The sequence below is a fragment of the Stegostoma tigrinum genome, chromosome 19, assembly GCF_030684315.1.
Source record: "Stegostoma tigrinum isolate sSteTig4 chromosome 19, sSteTig4.hap1, whole genome shotgun sequence".
Lineage (NCBI taxonomy): Eukaryota > Metazoa > Chordata > Chondrichthyes > Orectolobiformes > Stegostomatidae > Stegostoma > Stegostoma tigrinum.
In genome coordinates this window covers 5,598,178-5,613,653 of record NC_081372.1, presented here as the reverse complement: position 1 = coordinate 5,613,653, position 15,476 = coordinate 5,598,178, and the positions used below count along the sequence as shown (strand labels likewise).

At 47.0% G+C, this 15,476-nt stretch overlaps 1 protein-coding gene across 3 annotated transcripts in view; it reads right to left on the bottom strand.

Annotated features, from left to right (window-relative positions):
- Positions 1–364: 364 nt before the first annotated feature.
- LOC125461238 (death-inducer obliterator 1-like) overlaps positions 365–15,476 on the bottom strand; it is a 149,553-nt gene continuing 134,441 nt past the window's right edge. For all 3 annotated transcript variants that reach the window (XM_048549756.2, XM_048549757.2, XM_059652716.1), the window contains exons 16-17: positions 14,575–14,770; positions 365–4,275 (exon numbers count right to left, since the gene is read on the bottom strand). In XM_048549756.2, coding sequence (XP_048405713.2) covers positions 1,931–4,275; positions 14,575–14,770 — 2,541 coding nt within the window. In that variant the 3' untranslated portion in view covers positions 365–1,930. The remainder of the gene's footprint in view (positions 4,276–14,574; positions 14,771–15,476) is intronic.

Here is a 15,476-nt window from a genome sequence, read left to right as displayed (position 1 = left end):
TATGTAGACAATTATAAGCTTATCACCGTAAAAGTCAGCAACGAAGTGACTCTGGGGATTTGCAGTGGTAAAAAAAGTGAAACTCCTTTACAGTTCTCTCCCACAAAATCCCCTCCAGTCTCTTGGTGGAGCATTCTGACCACCTGTCCTAATCTACTTACCTCTGTGAGCACCCAGAATCTACTCCCTACATGGAGTTGGCACTGGATTGGACCAACGGTACCAGGTTCTTGGGCAGATGACCATGGAACGGCACATGAAAAGGACCTGAATTTAACACAACCAACTCCCAATTCTGTCTCCAAGCGAAATCAGACACCAGCCGTAATTTTTTTTCTTGATTTTTTTTGTTTTAATTGTACTGTACAATTTCGTTTTCCCCCTTAAGCAAATCAAATCCGGTTCATATCCAGTGATAAAGTCTGTTGGTTTCGGTAACACATACCATTACAAAAAGAACAATGCAAGTCAATGCACTTTGAGCTCCGCGACTGAATCAGTGACTCGCTCCAAACTGTACAAGATTAGAAAAGTTAGTGGTACAACAGAAATATTCGGTACATATTAAAGTTGCAGTACTTTTTGCATACGGGTGATAACTCGCCCTCGGTGTACAATGTTGGATAATGATCTGGAGGATGTAGACATCCAAGTGATAGTAGAAGGAAGATAGAACCCCACTCCCAACGCAAAATCCCGGGATTTGGGAGATTCCTGTCGGCGGATAAACTGCGAAAATTTGAATTTCTTCGCAGTCTTTTACTTGTTGATAAAAGTAACGACCTACACACGGTGCACTGTCGCCACACACATTACTTTTCGTCTTTACCTGAGCTTCCCTTTTCGGTACAGTCTAGTTTATTTTTAGGCAGAAATACAAAACAGAAACAAGAATTCCTTAAATTTGGATGATCGTCCGGGACAGGGAGGGGAATCCCACCAGGATTATGGCGGGAAGATCGGGATTTAGGAATTGTCTGCCTGCAACCAGGACAGACAGACACCGCATGTAGTTCATGGTTACACTGTGCAGTCCTTACAAAATTTGATCAGTGAATTAGAAAAGAAACTATATTACAGACCAACGACAAAGCTGGCTCTTCCCCAAATTTCCGCGACCGTCTCGTGGATCTGGAGAACCCCAGAAACCGCCCCCCCCCCCGCCCCACCCCCCAACTTTCCATCAATTCAATAGCGTCAACATTTCATTCAGAACCCGCGCCGAATTATTCGCTCGGACACTCCTGAGGTTTTAGAAAAAAACGCACGTTTTAACCTAATCTGCGGCTCATTAACTCAAACCCACAAGTTTAGATATTGTTTCAAAGACAGAACACGCTGAAGAGAGTCGGCAGCTCCTGATGAAGAGGGACCGGGTGAGTGGGTCAATGAATAGTCGTCATTGATGTGAAACACTGACCCTATGCCTCTCCGCTCGGGGGCTGCTGATGCTGCCCAGCACCTGACTGGTTTCCAACGAACTGTCCGCAGTTAATGAGGCAGTCCAACTGGGATCGGATTAAACCCTGGTATACCCTGCCCGGGGGAGGGAATAGCGACACTCAAAGACACCACCACCAGCAGCACCCCCCCCCCCCCCCACCCCCACCGAGGAGAGCACCCAGCGGCTCTGCTTCATTGCTGTGTCTCTGATCAATGTCACCGGGCCAGTGCAGTTTTAACCAGCCTCTGCTTGAGGCTCGGTGGTTGGTGGGGGGGGGGGGGGGGGGTTCCTCATATCAGAAACATTAAAGAGAACTGCGTGCGGCAGAACTCGCCCCGATTACAACATGGCAATTGGTTTTGGATTGAAGTCAGCCGCAGACTTTACAGGACCGTGCATTGAGGGAAGAGGACACTGTCCACTTTCTGCCCCTCTCCGGCCAGTCTCTGAGTGTCCGAACCGGAACAAATGCCGGTGCTGACAGCTTCACGATGCTGCTTTGGTGTTGGAGTCGGCAGTGGCGCTCTCTGCTGCAGATTTCTTACTGTCCTCACTCTCCCTCTCTTTCTCCTGCTCGCTGCTCCTGCCCTCTCGGCCCTTCTCTTTCTCCTGCTCGCTGTTCCTGCTGCTGTTCTCTCGCCGCTCCTTCTCTTTAGTTCGGTCATGGTCTTTCTCTCTGCCGCGCTCTCTCTCCTTGTCTCTGCTCCGCTCTCTGTCTCGGCCCCGCTCCCGTTCCCTCCTCCGGTACCTGTCCCGGTCGTGCTCTCTCTCCCGGCTCCTGTTCCTTTCCCTCTCCCTGTTTCGCTCCCAGTCCCGGTTCCATGCTCGGCCACGTTCCCGCTCCCAGGGGCGCCCGTATTCCCGATCCCGGTCTCTCCGTCTCTCCTCACCCCTGCGGAACCGCTCGGCTGGGTAACGGTTCTCAGGCCGTTCCACCCGGCCGTCTCGCCCCCTGCCGGGGTATGTCCGGGATCTCTCCCGGTCCCGGGAATCTGGGCCAGGACCTTGAGCCGATCCCAATCTCTCCGAGTCTGAGCCCTTCAGGACCGAGCCAGGAGCCGGGAGCAACTCTTGCTGCGCCGGGGACTGGTTTCCCATGGGATGGGGGGACTGGTTTCCCATGGGATGGGGGGATTGGTTTCCCATGGGATGGGGGGACTGGTTTCCCATGAGATGGGGGGACTGGTTTCCCATGGGATGGGGGACTTGGTTGAAACCTGGGATAGGGGTCTGGCCTGGGAAGCGATACCGATGAGTAGGAGCGCCCCTGGGGAAGAGGGGCAGGGGTTTGGGGCTTTGAAAAGCGGGTCCCGGCTCCCGGATAAAATCCGAGCCTTTTCTGGGGAGGTGTTGGCTGTTGGGATGTTGGAAATTTGGGAAAGGTCCCACGGGTTGCTGCATATTCCCAGGGTGAAAGTTTTCCTGAGAGTTGCCAAACGATTGGGAGCCCCGCGGAGGAGAGGGGAAGGCAGGCCGATCCCCAGGGTAAGAGGGACCCAGGAGGGAAGGCAGGATGGGAGTGGGTAATAGGCCTTTGGGAGCAGGCTGGGGAGCTGGGAAATGAGCCTGTTCCACCACGGGGAAGGGCTGGGAGAGGCCACCCGGCCCAGGGGCTGGCTCCTGGGACAAGAGGGGCCGAAGGGCCTCTGCAATGGCCCTGGGCTCCTCATTGGCCCAGTGCGTTGGCGGATTAGGTGTGGGCCCCTCTCCGGAGTGCTGGCCTGGGCCACGGAGCTCTTGGGGAGCTACCTCCTGGAGCCTTGGGCTGTTGAAAGGCGCGGTGGCTGCGGGCTGATCGACCGCGAGGGCTGCAGCTTCCCCGGGTGCTCGGCCAGGAGCCAGCCTCCTGACGGCAGCCTGGCGAGGGTCCCTGCTCTGGTCAATCATCTGGGAGAGACCCGAGGGGACAACGGGCTCCAGGCCTGGCAGCTGCCCCACACCCGGCTCGGGCACCTCAAAGAGCTCGGCTTTGAAGGAGGCGGTTTTGGGCGGAGGAGACATCAGAGCATCCGAGACGGAGAAGCAAGCCATGGAGACACCGACCGCCGCTCTCTGCTGCCTGAGGGCTTCCTCCTGTTCCTCCACCTGGCGGGTCTGCTCCTCGATCTGCTGGTTCAGGGTCTCCAGCATCTTCTGCTGCTCCTGCAGCGACGAGCTCAGATACAGCTCGGGCCCCAGCTCTATGCCCTTGGCCCTGGCCTCGCCAGCAGCCGCCTCCCCGGCCATTGGCACCATAGCCTCCTCCAGAATGGTCTCGTCGGCCGGGTCGTATGGGGTGTCCGCCTCGGGCTTGTACTCCTCCTCAGGGTCGTACGGCCGGTTATCATCGTCCTCAGGCTCAGGGGGCTTGTCTTCCTGGAGCTGGCCGAACTGCTGCACGATCGGGTCCAGGAGGGGGGCTGCTGCCTGAGATTCGGGCTCCGGGCTCGGCTCCTTGATCTTCTCGAAACTCTTCTTGCCCCCGAAGAGAGTCTGGAGGATGTGCTGCAGGGGATTGGCTACCTTCGCCGGGGCTGGCGGCGGGGGAGCGGCTTTGGCGGCAGTAGGAGCCGCTTCCGACTCGGCTTCAAGCGGGGGAGAGCCCGGAGGGGTGCCAGCCCCTGCCCCCTCTCCATACAGGCTCCTACCAGCCTTGCCCTCCCTACTCGCTGGCGCCGAGGGTACGGGGTAGTCCTCCGGGGCAGTGAGCCGGCTCCTCTTTTCGTCGGCCGGGGCACTGTCCCCCCGCTCGGACTCGGGCTCAGGCTCCGGCTCGGGCTCCAACGGGCGGCGCTTCCCCTTCTGCCGGATCACCAAGCCCAGGATGAGGTTCGGGCGGTTCTTCTCCAAACCTGAAAGAGACAGAGAGGGAACTGGTTAGTAAAGAGACCTCACCAACTTCAAATACCCACGCAGCAGGAGGCAGCTCCACTCCGAGACCAGTCTGACCTGGGAGAACAATTCAGTTAGTGTGTTGGAGTGGGGTTGGGGGAAAGTTGGGGGGTGGGGGGGGGGGGGTGGGCAGAGGCTTAGTGTTAAGGGCCTAGGGCAAAGAGTGAGGGCTACAGAGAATGTGTCCGCAATGTAAAGAGTAGAGACAAAGGGGCTGGGGTGGTAGGATGCAGGAGGGCAAGGTGTGTGGGGCAGAGGTGAAGGGTAGGAGCCTGAGGGGTAAGGGGCCATAGGCTGAGGAGTACAGGCTGCAGGGTAGAGGTGAGGGTAGATGAGTGGTGCAGGGGTCAGAGGTCTGAGGGGAATTAGGGGTACGAGGAAGAAGGATTGGTTGAGGGGTAAGGGGCCTGGGTCGAAGGGGCGATAGTAAAGTTTGGTTTTTTTAAGCCCCAGTCACTGACTGGGCATTAATCCCTATCGCAGATGATACAGAGATTTCCCGAAGTGAATGTGCCACGAGCCTCGAGTACAAAGGGGGCATGGGACGTAGAGCCCAGCTCCAACTCAAGGCCCACGGGCTTTATGGGTCAAGAGAAAAGAAAGAACTAGAATGTTAGGTGAGAGAGAATGTGATTCCGGGAGGGGAGGGGGGCGAAGAGGAGAAGTGAATGAGCGATGGGGGGAGCAATCACGGGGACGGGGAGGGGGGGGGTTAGTGGGATGAAGGGGAGAGCGATTGGGGAAAGGGGAGGTGTGATGAGGGCAAGAGGGCTGATGGATGGAGGAGAAAAAGGACTGATGAGAGGGGTGATGGAGAAAGTGTGATTTGGTGGTAGTGTTGGCGGGGGGAGGCTCTCGAGTGTGAAATGTTGGGCAGAGAAATAGTGCTGTGATGGGGAGGGGCCTCTTTCTTGCAAAAGACGGAGTTGCGGGTCGTCCCTGAAAACTGGGATTATACAGTCTTTTCAACTACTGCAATCGGAGCGGTTTTCATTCCTCATCGGTACCATTGACACAAATGCTCCAGGTATAATACAGGAGCTGCCGTCTGTATCTGGGAATAACATAATACAGGCTTACACCTTTCAAACCGAATGAATGACTGATATAAATAGCCAGATTAAAACAGAAGATAACACAGTATGGAGCTGGAAGAATCCAGCAGGCCAGGCAGCATCAGAGGAGCAGAAACGCTGCCGTTTCAGAAATGTCTGCAGGGTCAGCGTCAGAAACGTCAACTTTCATGCTCCTCTGATGCTATCTGGCCGGCTGGGTTTTGTTGGCTGACTCCAATCTCTAGGATTTAAACAGGCGGCTTGTTTCGAGCCTCAATAAACCAGTGGGAGTCTGTGGGGTCCTTGGGCGCTGTTGATTCCTATCTGGTGTAAATGGAAACTCCAAATAAACAGAAAACAAAGGGATGCTCTTCAGTTGCTTCCTCCCGTTTCAAACCCGTGCCAAATCCGAGCCCGGGTAAACTTCAGTCCGGAGTCGAGTGAATCCAAACCGGTCTTCACAAATAGTGCACCAAGGAGCCTCGGTCGGACATCATCCCGCGACATCTTTTTAAAAGATGATGCCAAGGGTGGGCAGATTTGTTGTAAAATAGGGAAACGCGGCAGCTAACCAAACCACAGTAAACTCTCACAAACGGCGGTAACACGTCTCCTGGCTGAGAGCAGCTTCTACTTCAAATATTGGTAATCTCACGTGTATTTTAGTGAGTTGTTTCAGTACTTCCTGCATGTTGTCCCTGAGCATCAGCCTGAACAGACTGTCTGTCAGGGAGCTCTGACATCACTCGCACACAGACCACCATCAGAGCCTCCTTTACCCCCAGAAATTGCCACCTGCCGCCGCTAGGTAAAACAGGGCGTTAACACAACGCCAAGTCCATCTCTACAGTTACAGCAAAACTATCAGAGCTCGTATAGTCAAGTCTAAACAACACACAAGTAAATACTCCCGTGGCATAACCGACAGGATGCAGCATCTCCCTTCCCGGACCGAGCTCACTGATGCCAGGGGGACCGACTGAGAGAAACTTCACAACAAGAGAACGAAATAGGTATCCCTCCCTCCCTCCACGATCACGCCGGGGAGCCCTATGCTTCCTTCGTACCCCAAATCCCGGGGGTGGAACAGCGGTGAGCGATGGGTATAAATCAATATCCTAAAAAGTAGAGGAAGGAAGCCACCTGAAGCCAGCCACTCCCCCACCCCAGTCAAACCTTCCCACCATGGAGAATCTGAGATAACACGGTGTGAAGCTGGATGAACACACTGAAGAAGGGTCTCGACCTGAAACATCAGCTTTCCTGCTCCTCTGATGTTGCTTGGTCTGCTGTGTTCATCCAGCTTCACACCGTGTTATCTTAGAACATTTATGTTAGAATTAAATTGCTCTTTTTAATTTTGTTTTTGAGAAAGTTAATGGCCAAAACAAAAACCCGAGAGAGTGAAGTATTTTTGTCCGGTTAATCGCGATTTCTGGGTCTTAGTCCCGGAGCTCTCCCTCAGAGAGAGCTCTGTAGCTGCCCGTACTTCATCAAACGGACTGCAGCAGCTCAAGGCGGCAGGCACCAGCACATCTGAAGGGCAACTCGGGAGGGGTCATAAAGAACAGTCCAGCCAGTGCCACCCAGCTCCCATAAACACACAACAGACATGTTCCATTACAAACAGCGGCCGGTCAAGTATTGATAGGGATAACACGATTTGCAGGATACGGGGCAATAAAATTCAGGGGAGTGAAAGCTGTAGTGATTCTGAGTGATGCGAAGTGAACGCATTAGCACAAACAGCTCCTCTCAAACTTTCACACAAGAACTATTCAAAATCCGCCGCTCATCCTACAGCTTCCAGTTTGACAGGAAACAGCAAAAACATCGACCGGGTGCCGCTCCTTCTCGCTAATTCTCCCCGTCTCTGTCTCCGAGTCCAGTGTTAACGCCTTCTTCAATGGCCATTTATCCTCAAACCTCTGTCTTACTTACACTGACCAACTATCTTCCGGTGACTGAAGCCCAGCTCTGACGAAATGTCTGATGAAGTCGAAACGTCGACTGTCCTGTTCCTCTGATGCTGCCTGGCCTGCTGTGTTCCTCCAGCTCCACACTGGGTTATCTCTGCCTCCAGCATCGCCAGTTCTTGCTGTCTCCGGCAACTGGAAGACTCTCCGCACAACCGAATCTTGGTACCATTTAGAATCATAGAATTCCTACAGTGTAGGATCAGGCCATTCGGCCCAACACGTTCACACCGATCCTCCAAACAGCATCCCACCCTATCCCTGTAACTGCATTTCCCACGGCTAATCCCCCTAACCACTATGGTCAATTCAGCAAGGCCAATCCACCTAACCCGCACGTTTTTGATCTGTGGGAGGAAACCGGAGCATCGGGAGGATATCCACACAGACACAGGGAGAACGTGCAAACTCCACACGGACAGCCGCCAGAGGGTGGAATCGACTGGGGCTGAGAGACAGCAGTGCTAGCCCCTGAACCACTGTCCCGCCCCCGGGGCTCGATTCTCGGCGAAAGCTCGCAGAGCACCAGGCAGCTTCGGCTCTCTCCAGCCACTCGCGGTGACCACTGCCTGGTCCTTGGGTGAACTGCTGCCAAGAGCTCCTTTCCCAGGGCTTTCAGACCATCACACCCGCTCTTCGGATGGATGCACACTACCAGCAGCTAACAACGTCTATTACCAACCGGTAGCAGGCTATGTGTATCTCAGAACAATACAATTCAGCTCCCTAAGCCCAAGGCACGGGCTCTTTTGAAGCCTGGGGAAGAGATACACTATTCAATGAGGGCCACTTTCCCTAAAACCCCAGATTATTTTACTTTCCAGGTTTAAGCCACAGTCATGGGCAAGTTGTTACTGGCCTATGATTCTATGATTTTCTTTCCTCCCCTTCAGGTCGCACGTTCCGGTCCTAACCCAGTCTCCAATTCAAAGAAGCCCTACACAAGACGGATACCCAACTCCAGCCTGTACTGTTCTAACATCTCACAGGTAAAAGGAGGCCCTCTAGCGATTTCACAGAAGAATACCATGGAGAAGGAAATCCAAGGATGCAACGATTGAAGAGCTGTTTCTGCAAGCAGATGGGAAAGATGGAAGAAAGGTGGCAGAGAATTACAGTAACAGACACAAAATGATCGCGCGACCAGCAAGGGAACAGGGAACCTGACGGAGTGGAGGTGGGCGGTGGGAGGAGTGGGTTGATGGTGGTGAAGATAGGTAAAAGACAGGGCAGCTTGTAAGCAGGGAATTAATGAGGAACATCCATGCAGCGGCAATGTGTCGTCCACAGCGCTGTCATTTAATAAGGTCATAATGAAGTGCTACAGGGATTAATGCTGAGGACATGATTACTTAGAACAAATATTAATGGCACATTCATTTTCCTCAACAAGTATGTGGATGATTCAAAAATAAATTGGTGGGTAAGCAGTGAGAATAACGCTGAGCCTATAGATGGGCAGAGACAAGTTAAGTGAGTGAGCAAAGACCTAGGAGATGGAATATAATGAGGTATTGTGAGATTATGCACTTTGGCAGGAAAAATACAGGAGCTGGTTATTATTTAACTAGAGACACACTACTGAAAGCTGCTGCATAGGAAGATTTGGGAATTCTTGTGCATGAACCACAAAAATCTAGCACTCAAGTTCAGCATAAAATTGGGAAAACACTTGAAATAAAGGCCACCATTTCATTGGCAGGGAGTATAAAAACAGGGAAGTCTCGCTAAGACTATACAAAGCAATAACTAAACTTAGATCAATCTCATTGACTATGATCTAATTGAGGAGACAAGATGACATAATGGGCTGAATGGCCTACTGCTCTTAGAATACTGCAAACAATTTTGGTCCCCTTATCCCATGAAAGAGGCTGTCCAGAATAGGATCAACAGGTTAATCCTGGCTATGCAGGAATTTCTTTTTATTGGATGAGAGTTTGGTAGGTTGGGCCTATACTCATCGGAGTTTAGAAGAATGACAGGAGACTATCGAGACTTACAAGGTTCTTGGGGGACGTGATGTGGAAAGATTATTTCTTTTTGTGGGATAGTCTAGGACCAGAGGATATAATCACAGGATAAGGGATCATTCATTTAAGCGAGATGAGGAATTTCTTCTGAGTAGTGAATCTGTGGAACTCTACTGCAGAGGGCTAGACAGTTTGATCTGTTAAGTACATTCAAGGCTGAGCTGGGATGATTTTCATTAAGTCAGGGAATCAAGGATTACGGGGAAAAGGCCGGGAAGCCAAGTTGAGAATTATCAGATCAGTCATCATCTCATTGAATGGTGAAACAGATTTGATAGCTTAGTAACCATCTTTTCCAACATGGTATGGTCTTATAATGAACCTCAACCTTACTTCCACTTTCCCAACCAATCCCCATGTCTATTAAAGTCCAAAAACATATCCGTTTGAATGTACATAACTACTAAGCATCTGCAGCTCTGCAAACGTAGAAATGCTTCGTCTCACATTGGACTGAGAAACATCCCACTGTCTCTTCTAATATGGGACTCTCCACCTCTCTGCACTTACTCTTAAGAATTTTTAGCATTTCCAAATTACTTTAAACCCCAGAGGATATAGGTCTATTCTACTCAATCACATAGTCATAGGATAACTCCCTCTCCCACTGCAAACAAACAATCTCATGAACATGTGGGTGGGGAAGTGGAGACAGTCCAGTTTGCAGCCATCTTGCATGGATTTACTCATGGTGGGCTGGAACAGAACCATTCAAAGGAGTCAAGCTTCGATCTGAAGCGATGGATTCAGATTTTGACAGTAATGGGGTGGAGGAAGGTAGTGGGTTAATGTCTAAGCACTTACCTTTTAAATCTACTTTATTTAGCTGATTAAATTTGATTTTATATACCATGAATAATATTAATTTAGAAGAATGATGGGTTCTGAGACATCAAGTTTCAGTGAGGTGGAAAAATATTTTTTAATAACTCATCCTGTAGGCACTTTTGGAAACTGCTGGAAGTCTGCTTCACTGACCATTTTTGTAAGCTCTTTCACAACCACATCTCTCACTCTTGGATGGAAAATAAGTCTTGTCTGATATCTTCAATTCAGTCATTTTGGACCCACACCCTTCGTTTTTGAATCCTTCACATCTGTAATCACTGAGTGGGTGAGAAAATCTATGGAACCCAAACTTCCAAGGTGCATGTACGGTTATTTGAAACTACTGTGCAAAGTTTATCATGCAGCAAGAATCCATCAGTATGGTGGATTCTATTTTCTGTCTAGGCTTGGAGAGTTAACTGAAAAATATGTTCGTCCTGTTTTCAAATTTACATTAAACCTACTAATGACAACAAGCTAGAATTACTTTGCTGCTTACTGCTAATTTGTAAGCTCAAGAGATCTACATATTATAAATTAAGATAGTAGTAAAAAAACTGCTTTTGAAACTTAAAACCAGCTACAGAAAATGCTGGTTTAAAAACTACAGATTTAAAATGTGAACATCCATTATAATGAAAAAATCAGTGGTAAAAGAAAACCGAATGACCTATCTCTGATGCTGATGCTTAAAGAGGTCAAAAACATCAGATCCTGTGCATGTCAGCTAGCCTTAGCAGACTCTTGTCCATAAAATTTGCTGCTTCAAATCCTGCTGCAGACCTTGAGCACTAATCTTGGTTGTTAATATCGCAGTGCAGTGAGGAAGTGTAGCATGGATTTTGAATATGTCAAAACTGAAATCCAGTTCTGTCTATGCTATTGGTTCAGGTGGACATATTTGAAGAGCAATGTGTTCTCCTTGTATTCCATTCAGAATTCTCATCAAATCAACAGATTAAGTGATCATTTATTTTTTCTATTTGTAGGATAATGCTGTATGCAGTCTAGCTGTTGCATTTGTCTACTCTATGCCAATCTCAAATTAAAAGCAATTCCCTGCTTGTGACAAGACAATCCTCAATTTTAAAAGGATATAAATTAAGGCAAAGCTTAAGATCGTTACCTAAGATTGCCGTACAAATTCAATTCTGTATTTTACTACTAGGTCTCACGAGAAGCACAAAGTTTAAAAGGCATGGAAACAGATACCTTCATTGTGATTATTTCTGATGCTTTGGTACTGTACAAGGTAATTTAATTGTCATGACTTCTAAAAAAGCATGTTTAAACTGTAAAATTGAATTTTGCTGGCACCTAATACGATCATGAAAACTGTGGTAGGTTGTAAAATTCTAATTACCTTTTAAAAAGGGATAATTGCTACATGTGACTTCGGTTGCATCCTACTTTGGTCAACTTTGAATATCTGGGGTGCAGTTTTGCATTGCAAGAGGTACTCTCAACTCAAGAGCACAAAGACAATCACAATCACAAATTATTGTGAAAAACAAACCACTGGTCTGTTACAGTAATACCTTAATGTTTAAATTAACAAACTGACAGACTGAATTGGTACCAAAGACCATTCATTTTGAGAAAGTTGGTAGGTGAGTGCTGTAAAAGGGCCAAGCAGGGTGGGCTTAAGTTATTTCCCAAATATTCATGTGTTATTTCAACAAGGGGTAAAGCACTGCTCAAAGCTATCACAGTTTCACAGTCTAGTTTCATTCAACAGCCTATGGATAATGGAACAGATCACAACCAATGGGGTATAAAAGCTTGTTACAGCACTATGAATGACAGAGTGCCATTTTCAATTGCACAGCACCAGCCACCTAGTTAGAGTCTCACCTGAACCAAACTTAATGAACTAACCTGAAGGGACAAGTTTTACCAGTTTTGAATTCATTTCAGAAGAAAGAAAATAATGTCGTATCAGCGAACAACAGAAGAGAAAGGGTAAACTGGCAGTTTTGACTATCAGGGAAGAGTTGTAGAGATAATTTAAATGGGAAGCAGAAAATGGAACAGAATACAAGAACAAAAATGATATCTTATTAAAATATCATTTTGCTGTAATTTATGCATTAAAGTTAATATTCAAAAGTGGTACCAATGGGGACTTTATGGAATTTAACTTGAGAAAGAAATATTGCAAATGAAATGAATATATGAGTCAGGAGCGAACTTCCCAGGTGTTAAGTACAGGTCGTGAATGGTTACCTCCAGACCCTGAATCCACATTCACTATGATCAATGAAAAATTTTGCATCCAGCACTGCAGAGGTGAAGCACACAGCAGTCTCCCTCCCATATCAAATGCTGCAAAGGCAATTGTGAAATCGAGTATTCTAGATTTGTTCTGAGCCGACTTGAATACTCTTCAAACTACATCAATCCTATCATGGCACCAGTTACTGAATCGCACGCCCCTGTTATGAGGCACTGAACTTTAAATGCTGCAAAAGTCTGGGATTCGAACCCATTGAATGTCAAATGGAGCCAGGCACTGAACCTCACTTAACGCTTTAAACTCAAGAATCCCAATTGCAATGTTCTGGAAATAACTTTATTAATAATAATAAAACAAAGTTACAACACTGAAAACAAAAAAAACTGTACACAAAATATACAGGTGAGGATATCAAACTACCAGATGGTTAAAAAGTCAGCTCCACAGACACTAAAAAAACCCAAAGTGTGCACAGCAAAGCTGAATATGCATTCTCTGATGCAGGAAGTTAAAATTACCAAGAACTTTTCACCTCCAAGTAACACCAAAATTATACTTTTGCCTACTTTTCAAGGTGATACTTGAGACAAAATAGTATGTATACATGGGAAATGAACAAAAATCTTATGGAATTTCAGTTTTTAAAATAAATGCAAAAGGCAATTGTGAAATCGAGTATTCTAGATTTGTTCTGAGCCGACTTGAATAGTCTGCTGCCTCAAGGGAAAGTGCAATTAATATCAATGAGTCTGTCATAATTGAGTCCACTTCTACTGAATTTGCACTGTGCTAGAGTCAGGTAATTTATCATTTAATTTAAAGTCCTACAGAACAGTCTTGGTGTTGAAAAGATCTGAAAAAAGTTTATGACAGTGAACAAATCAGAAGTCCTGTACTGGAAAAGCTATAAAATAACAGAACATCTGGGGAAAAAACCTTGCTTTTTTGTGTACATATATATAAAGTAATTTTTCAAAGCTAACATAAGTATAAACTGAAACATGATGCAACTGGGCGCTAAATTAGACCTCTGCTCACCTCTACCAGGAATGTTGGCTGCCAGATACGTGACAGACGTTTCAAATTGAATAGACTCACCTTTAGGTCATGAAGCTGCTCCAGTTGTTTCCGTATCAGCCAAAAAACCAAATCTTCTCAAAACTCGCTACCAAATTCTTGAAATTAAGACTGCTTATTATAATGTACTTCTTTAAGTCCTTAAGAATTGTAAACAGCACTTACTCTAATGTGCACTGATATCTGGAAGCTGATTGTCACTCTCTTCTGGACTGACAACACCAAACACTTAGGCAGATGATACAGCAAACTGCTTATGAAAGCATCAGCTGCAACTAGAAACTTCCATTTTATAAAATCACGCCACAGTTTGTAACGATAATTTACTGTTTTCAGAATTCATTTAAATGAGTGGGTCCAGGAGGTCACAATACCAAATGGTGACTTCTAGACCATTCAATCCTTTAACTTCTGTACTATCAATTGTGATCGCGTAATTGTGCAAGTGCATATGATTTACAGATTTTTCCCATAACTGCGTGCAACTGGGAAGATGCTATTTACATGTTAACGGCTTAAATATTAGTCTACAAAATGCCAAAACACATTGGGAACTGCATCAGTTCCCTCTAGATATTTCCTAAGATAATCCATCAGTACTGTTAGAAGGAATATAGGGTGAACAAGTGAAGAGTTGAGGCTTCATCATTTCTCTACGTGACACATCCGCTCCCATCCTTTAGATCAGATTTACAATATATTCACACAGTCAGTCAGTTTTAATGGCATTCAACCTAGCTTCTCCCAGATGCAAACAGAAGAGGGGCATAGAGTATAACAGGCTCCCTCAAACTACGGAAAGAAAGGAACTGAGTTCTCACAAATGTAAAAGAGCTCTTGGAAATGGAAAACAGGAGTAAATGCCTTTAAATGGGCAAGTTCACCCTGAAAAACTGTTGCCACTTTCAAGTGACATATGGGTATACCATGTAGTTTTGTCAGTACAGTGTGGGTTTGTTCTGAATATAGCTGTGTTAGCAGGTCAACTATGACTGTTTTAGTTACTGTTCAAATTGCATTTCGCTATTCATGTGTCTAAATAATCTGCTCTTACCTGGGCCCTCAAAAGGTAATAATTTGGAGTGAATCGGGTCATTAGCAGCAAGCGGAATTAGATAGAGGTCCTTGATGTGCCTGGCATTATTTGCCACCACGCCGAAGCGACCCCGGCTGTTGAAGTAGGAATACAGCGATATGTAGGTGACTTCCTCTTCCTCCGTGGCTGGGTGAAATCGAATTAGACAGACCTCCTGCATTCGCCATGGTAAGGAACAGAAACAAAAAGGGAGAAACAAACTTTAAAACAAAAGCTGGGCTAGAACTAACGAGTAGCCCCATTGCCCCAAGGAATTTCTTTGTCGCCCAAACCTCAACAATCTCATACAAGATTCTAGGACCAGAGGAACAAGAGACCACCCTTCAAGCATGTTCCACCATTCATCGAGATTATGACTGATCTGTCCCTCAACTCCAGTTCCTTGCCTGACAAACTCCGCTTGGACATACACACAGGAGCGTGTCATGTTGAGCAATGCGCTTATCAGGTTGCACTGCCAGCATGACTGTGCCTTAGAAAGACAAACCCTTTAACATATTTTACAACTACAAACAAATTTGTCCAAATTTTTTACTAACAAAGTCTGCCTATACCAAATTGTGCACTGCAGAGTTTCAGAAACTAAACTTTAAGATCCTCATCTAAACTGGGCTGGATAACTGCATGAATTAATTTAAAGTCTTTCCTCATTACCTGCTCTCTAACGTCAGTCTGTTGCTTATTTCATTCATAACAAGCAGTACTTAGCAAGTAAAATCCTGTAGGCACTTCTAGATTTTGGTAGGGAAAAATTTAGATGTGTGCAACTTGTAGCCAGAGACTTGTGCTACAGTGATCTGATTGATTAAAATGATTAATTTGGTTCTAAACAAATAGCTCTATCCCATTTCTCACCTTAC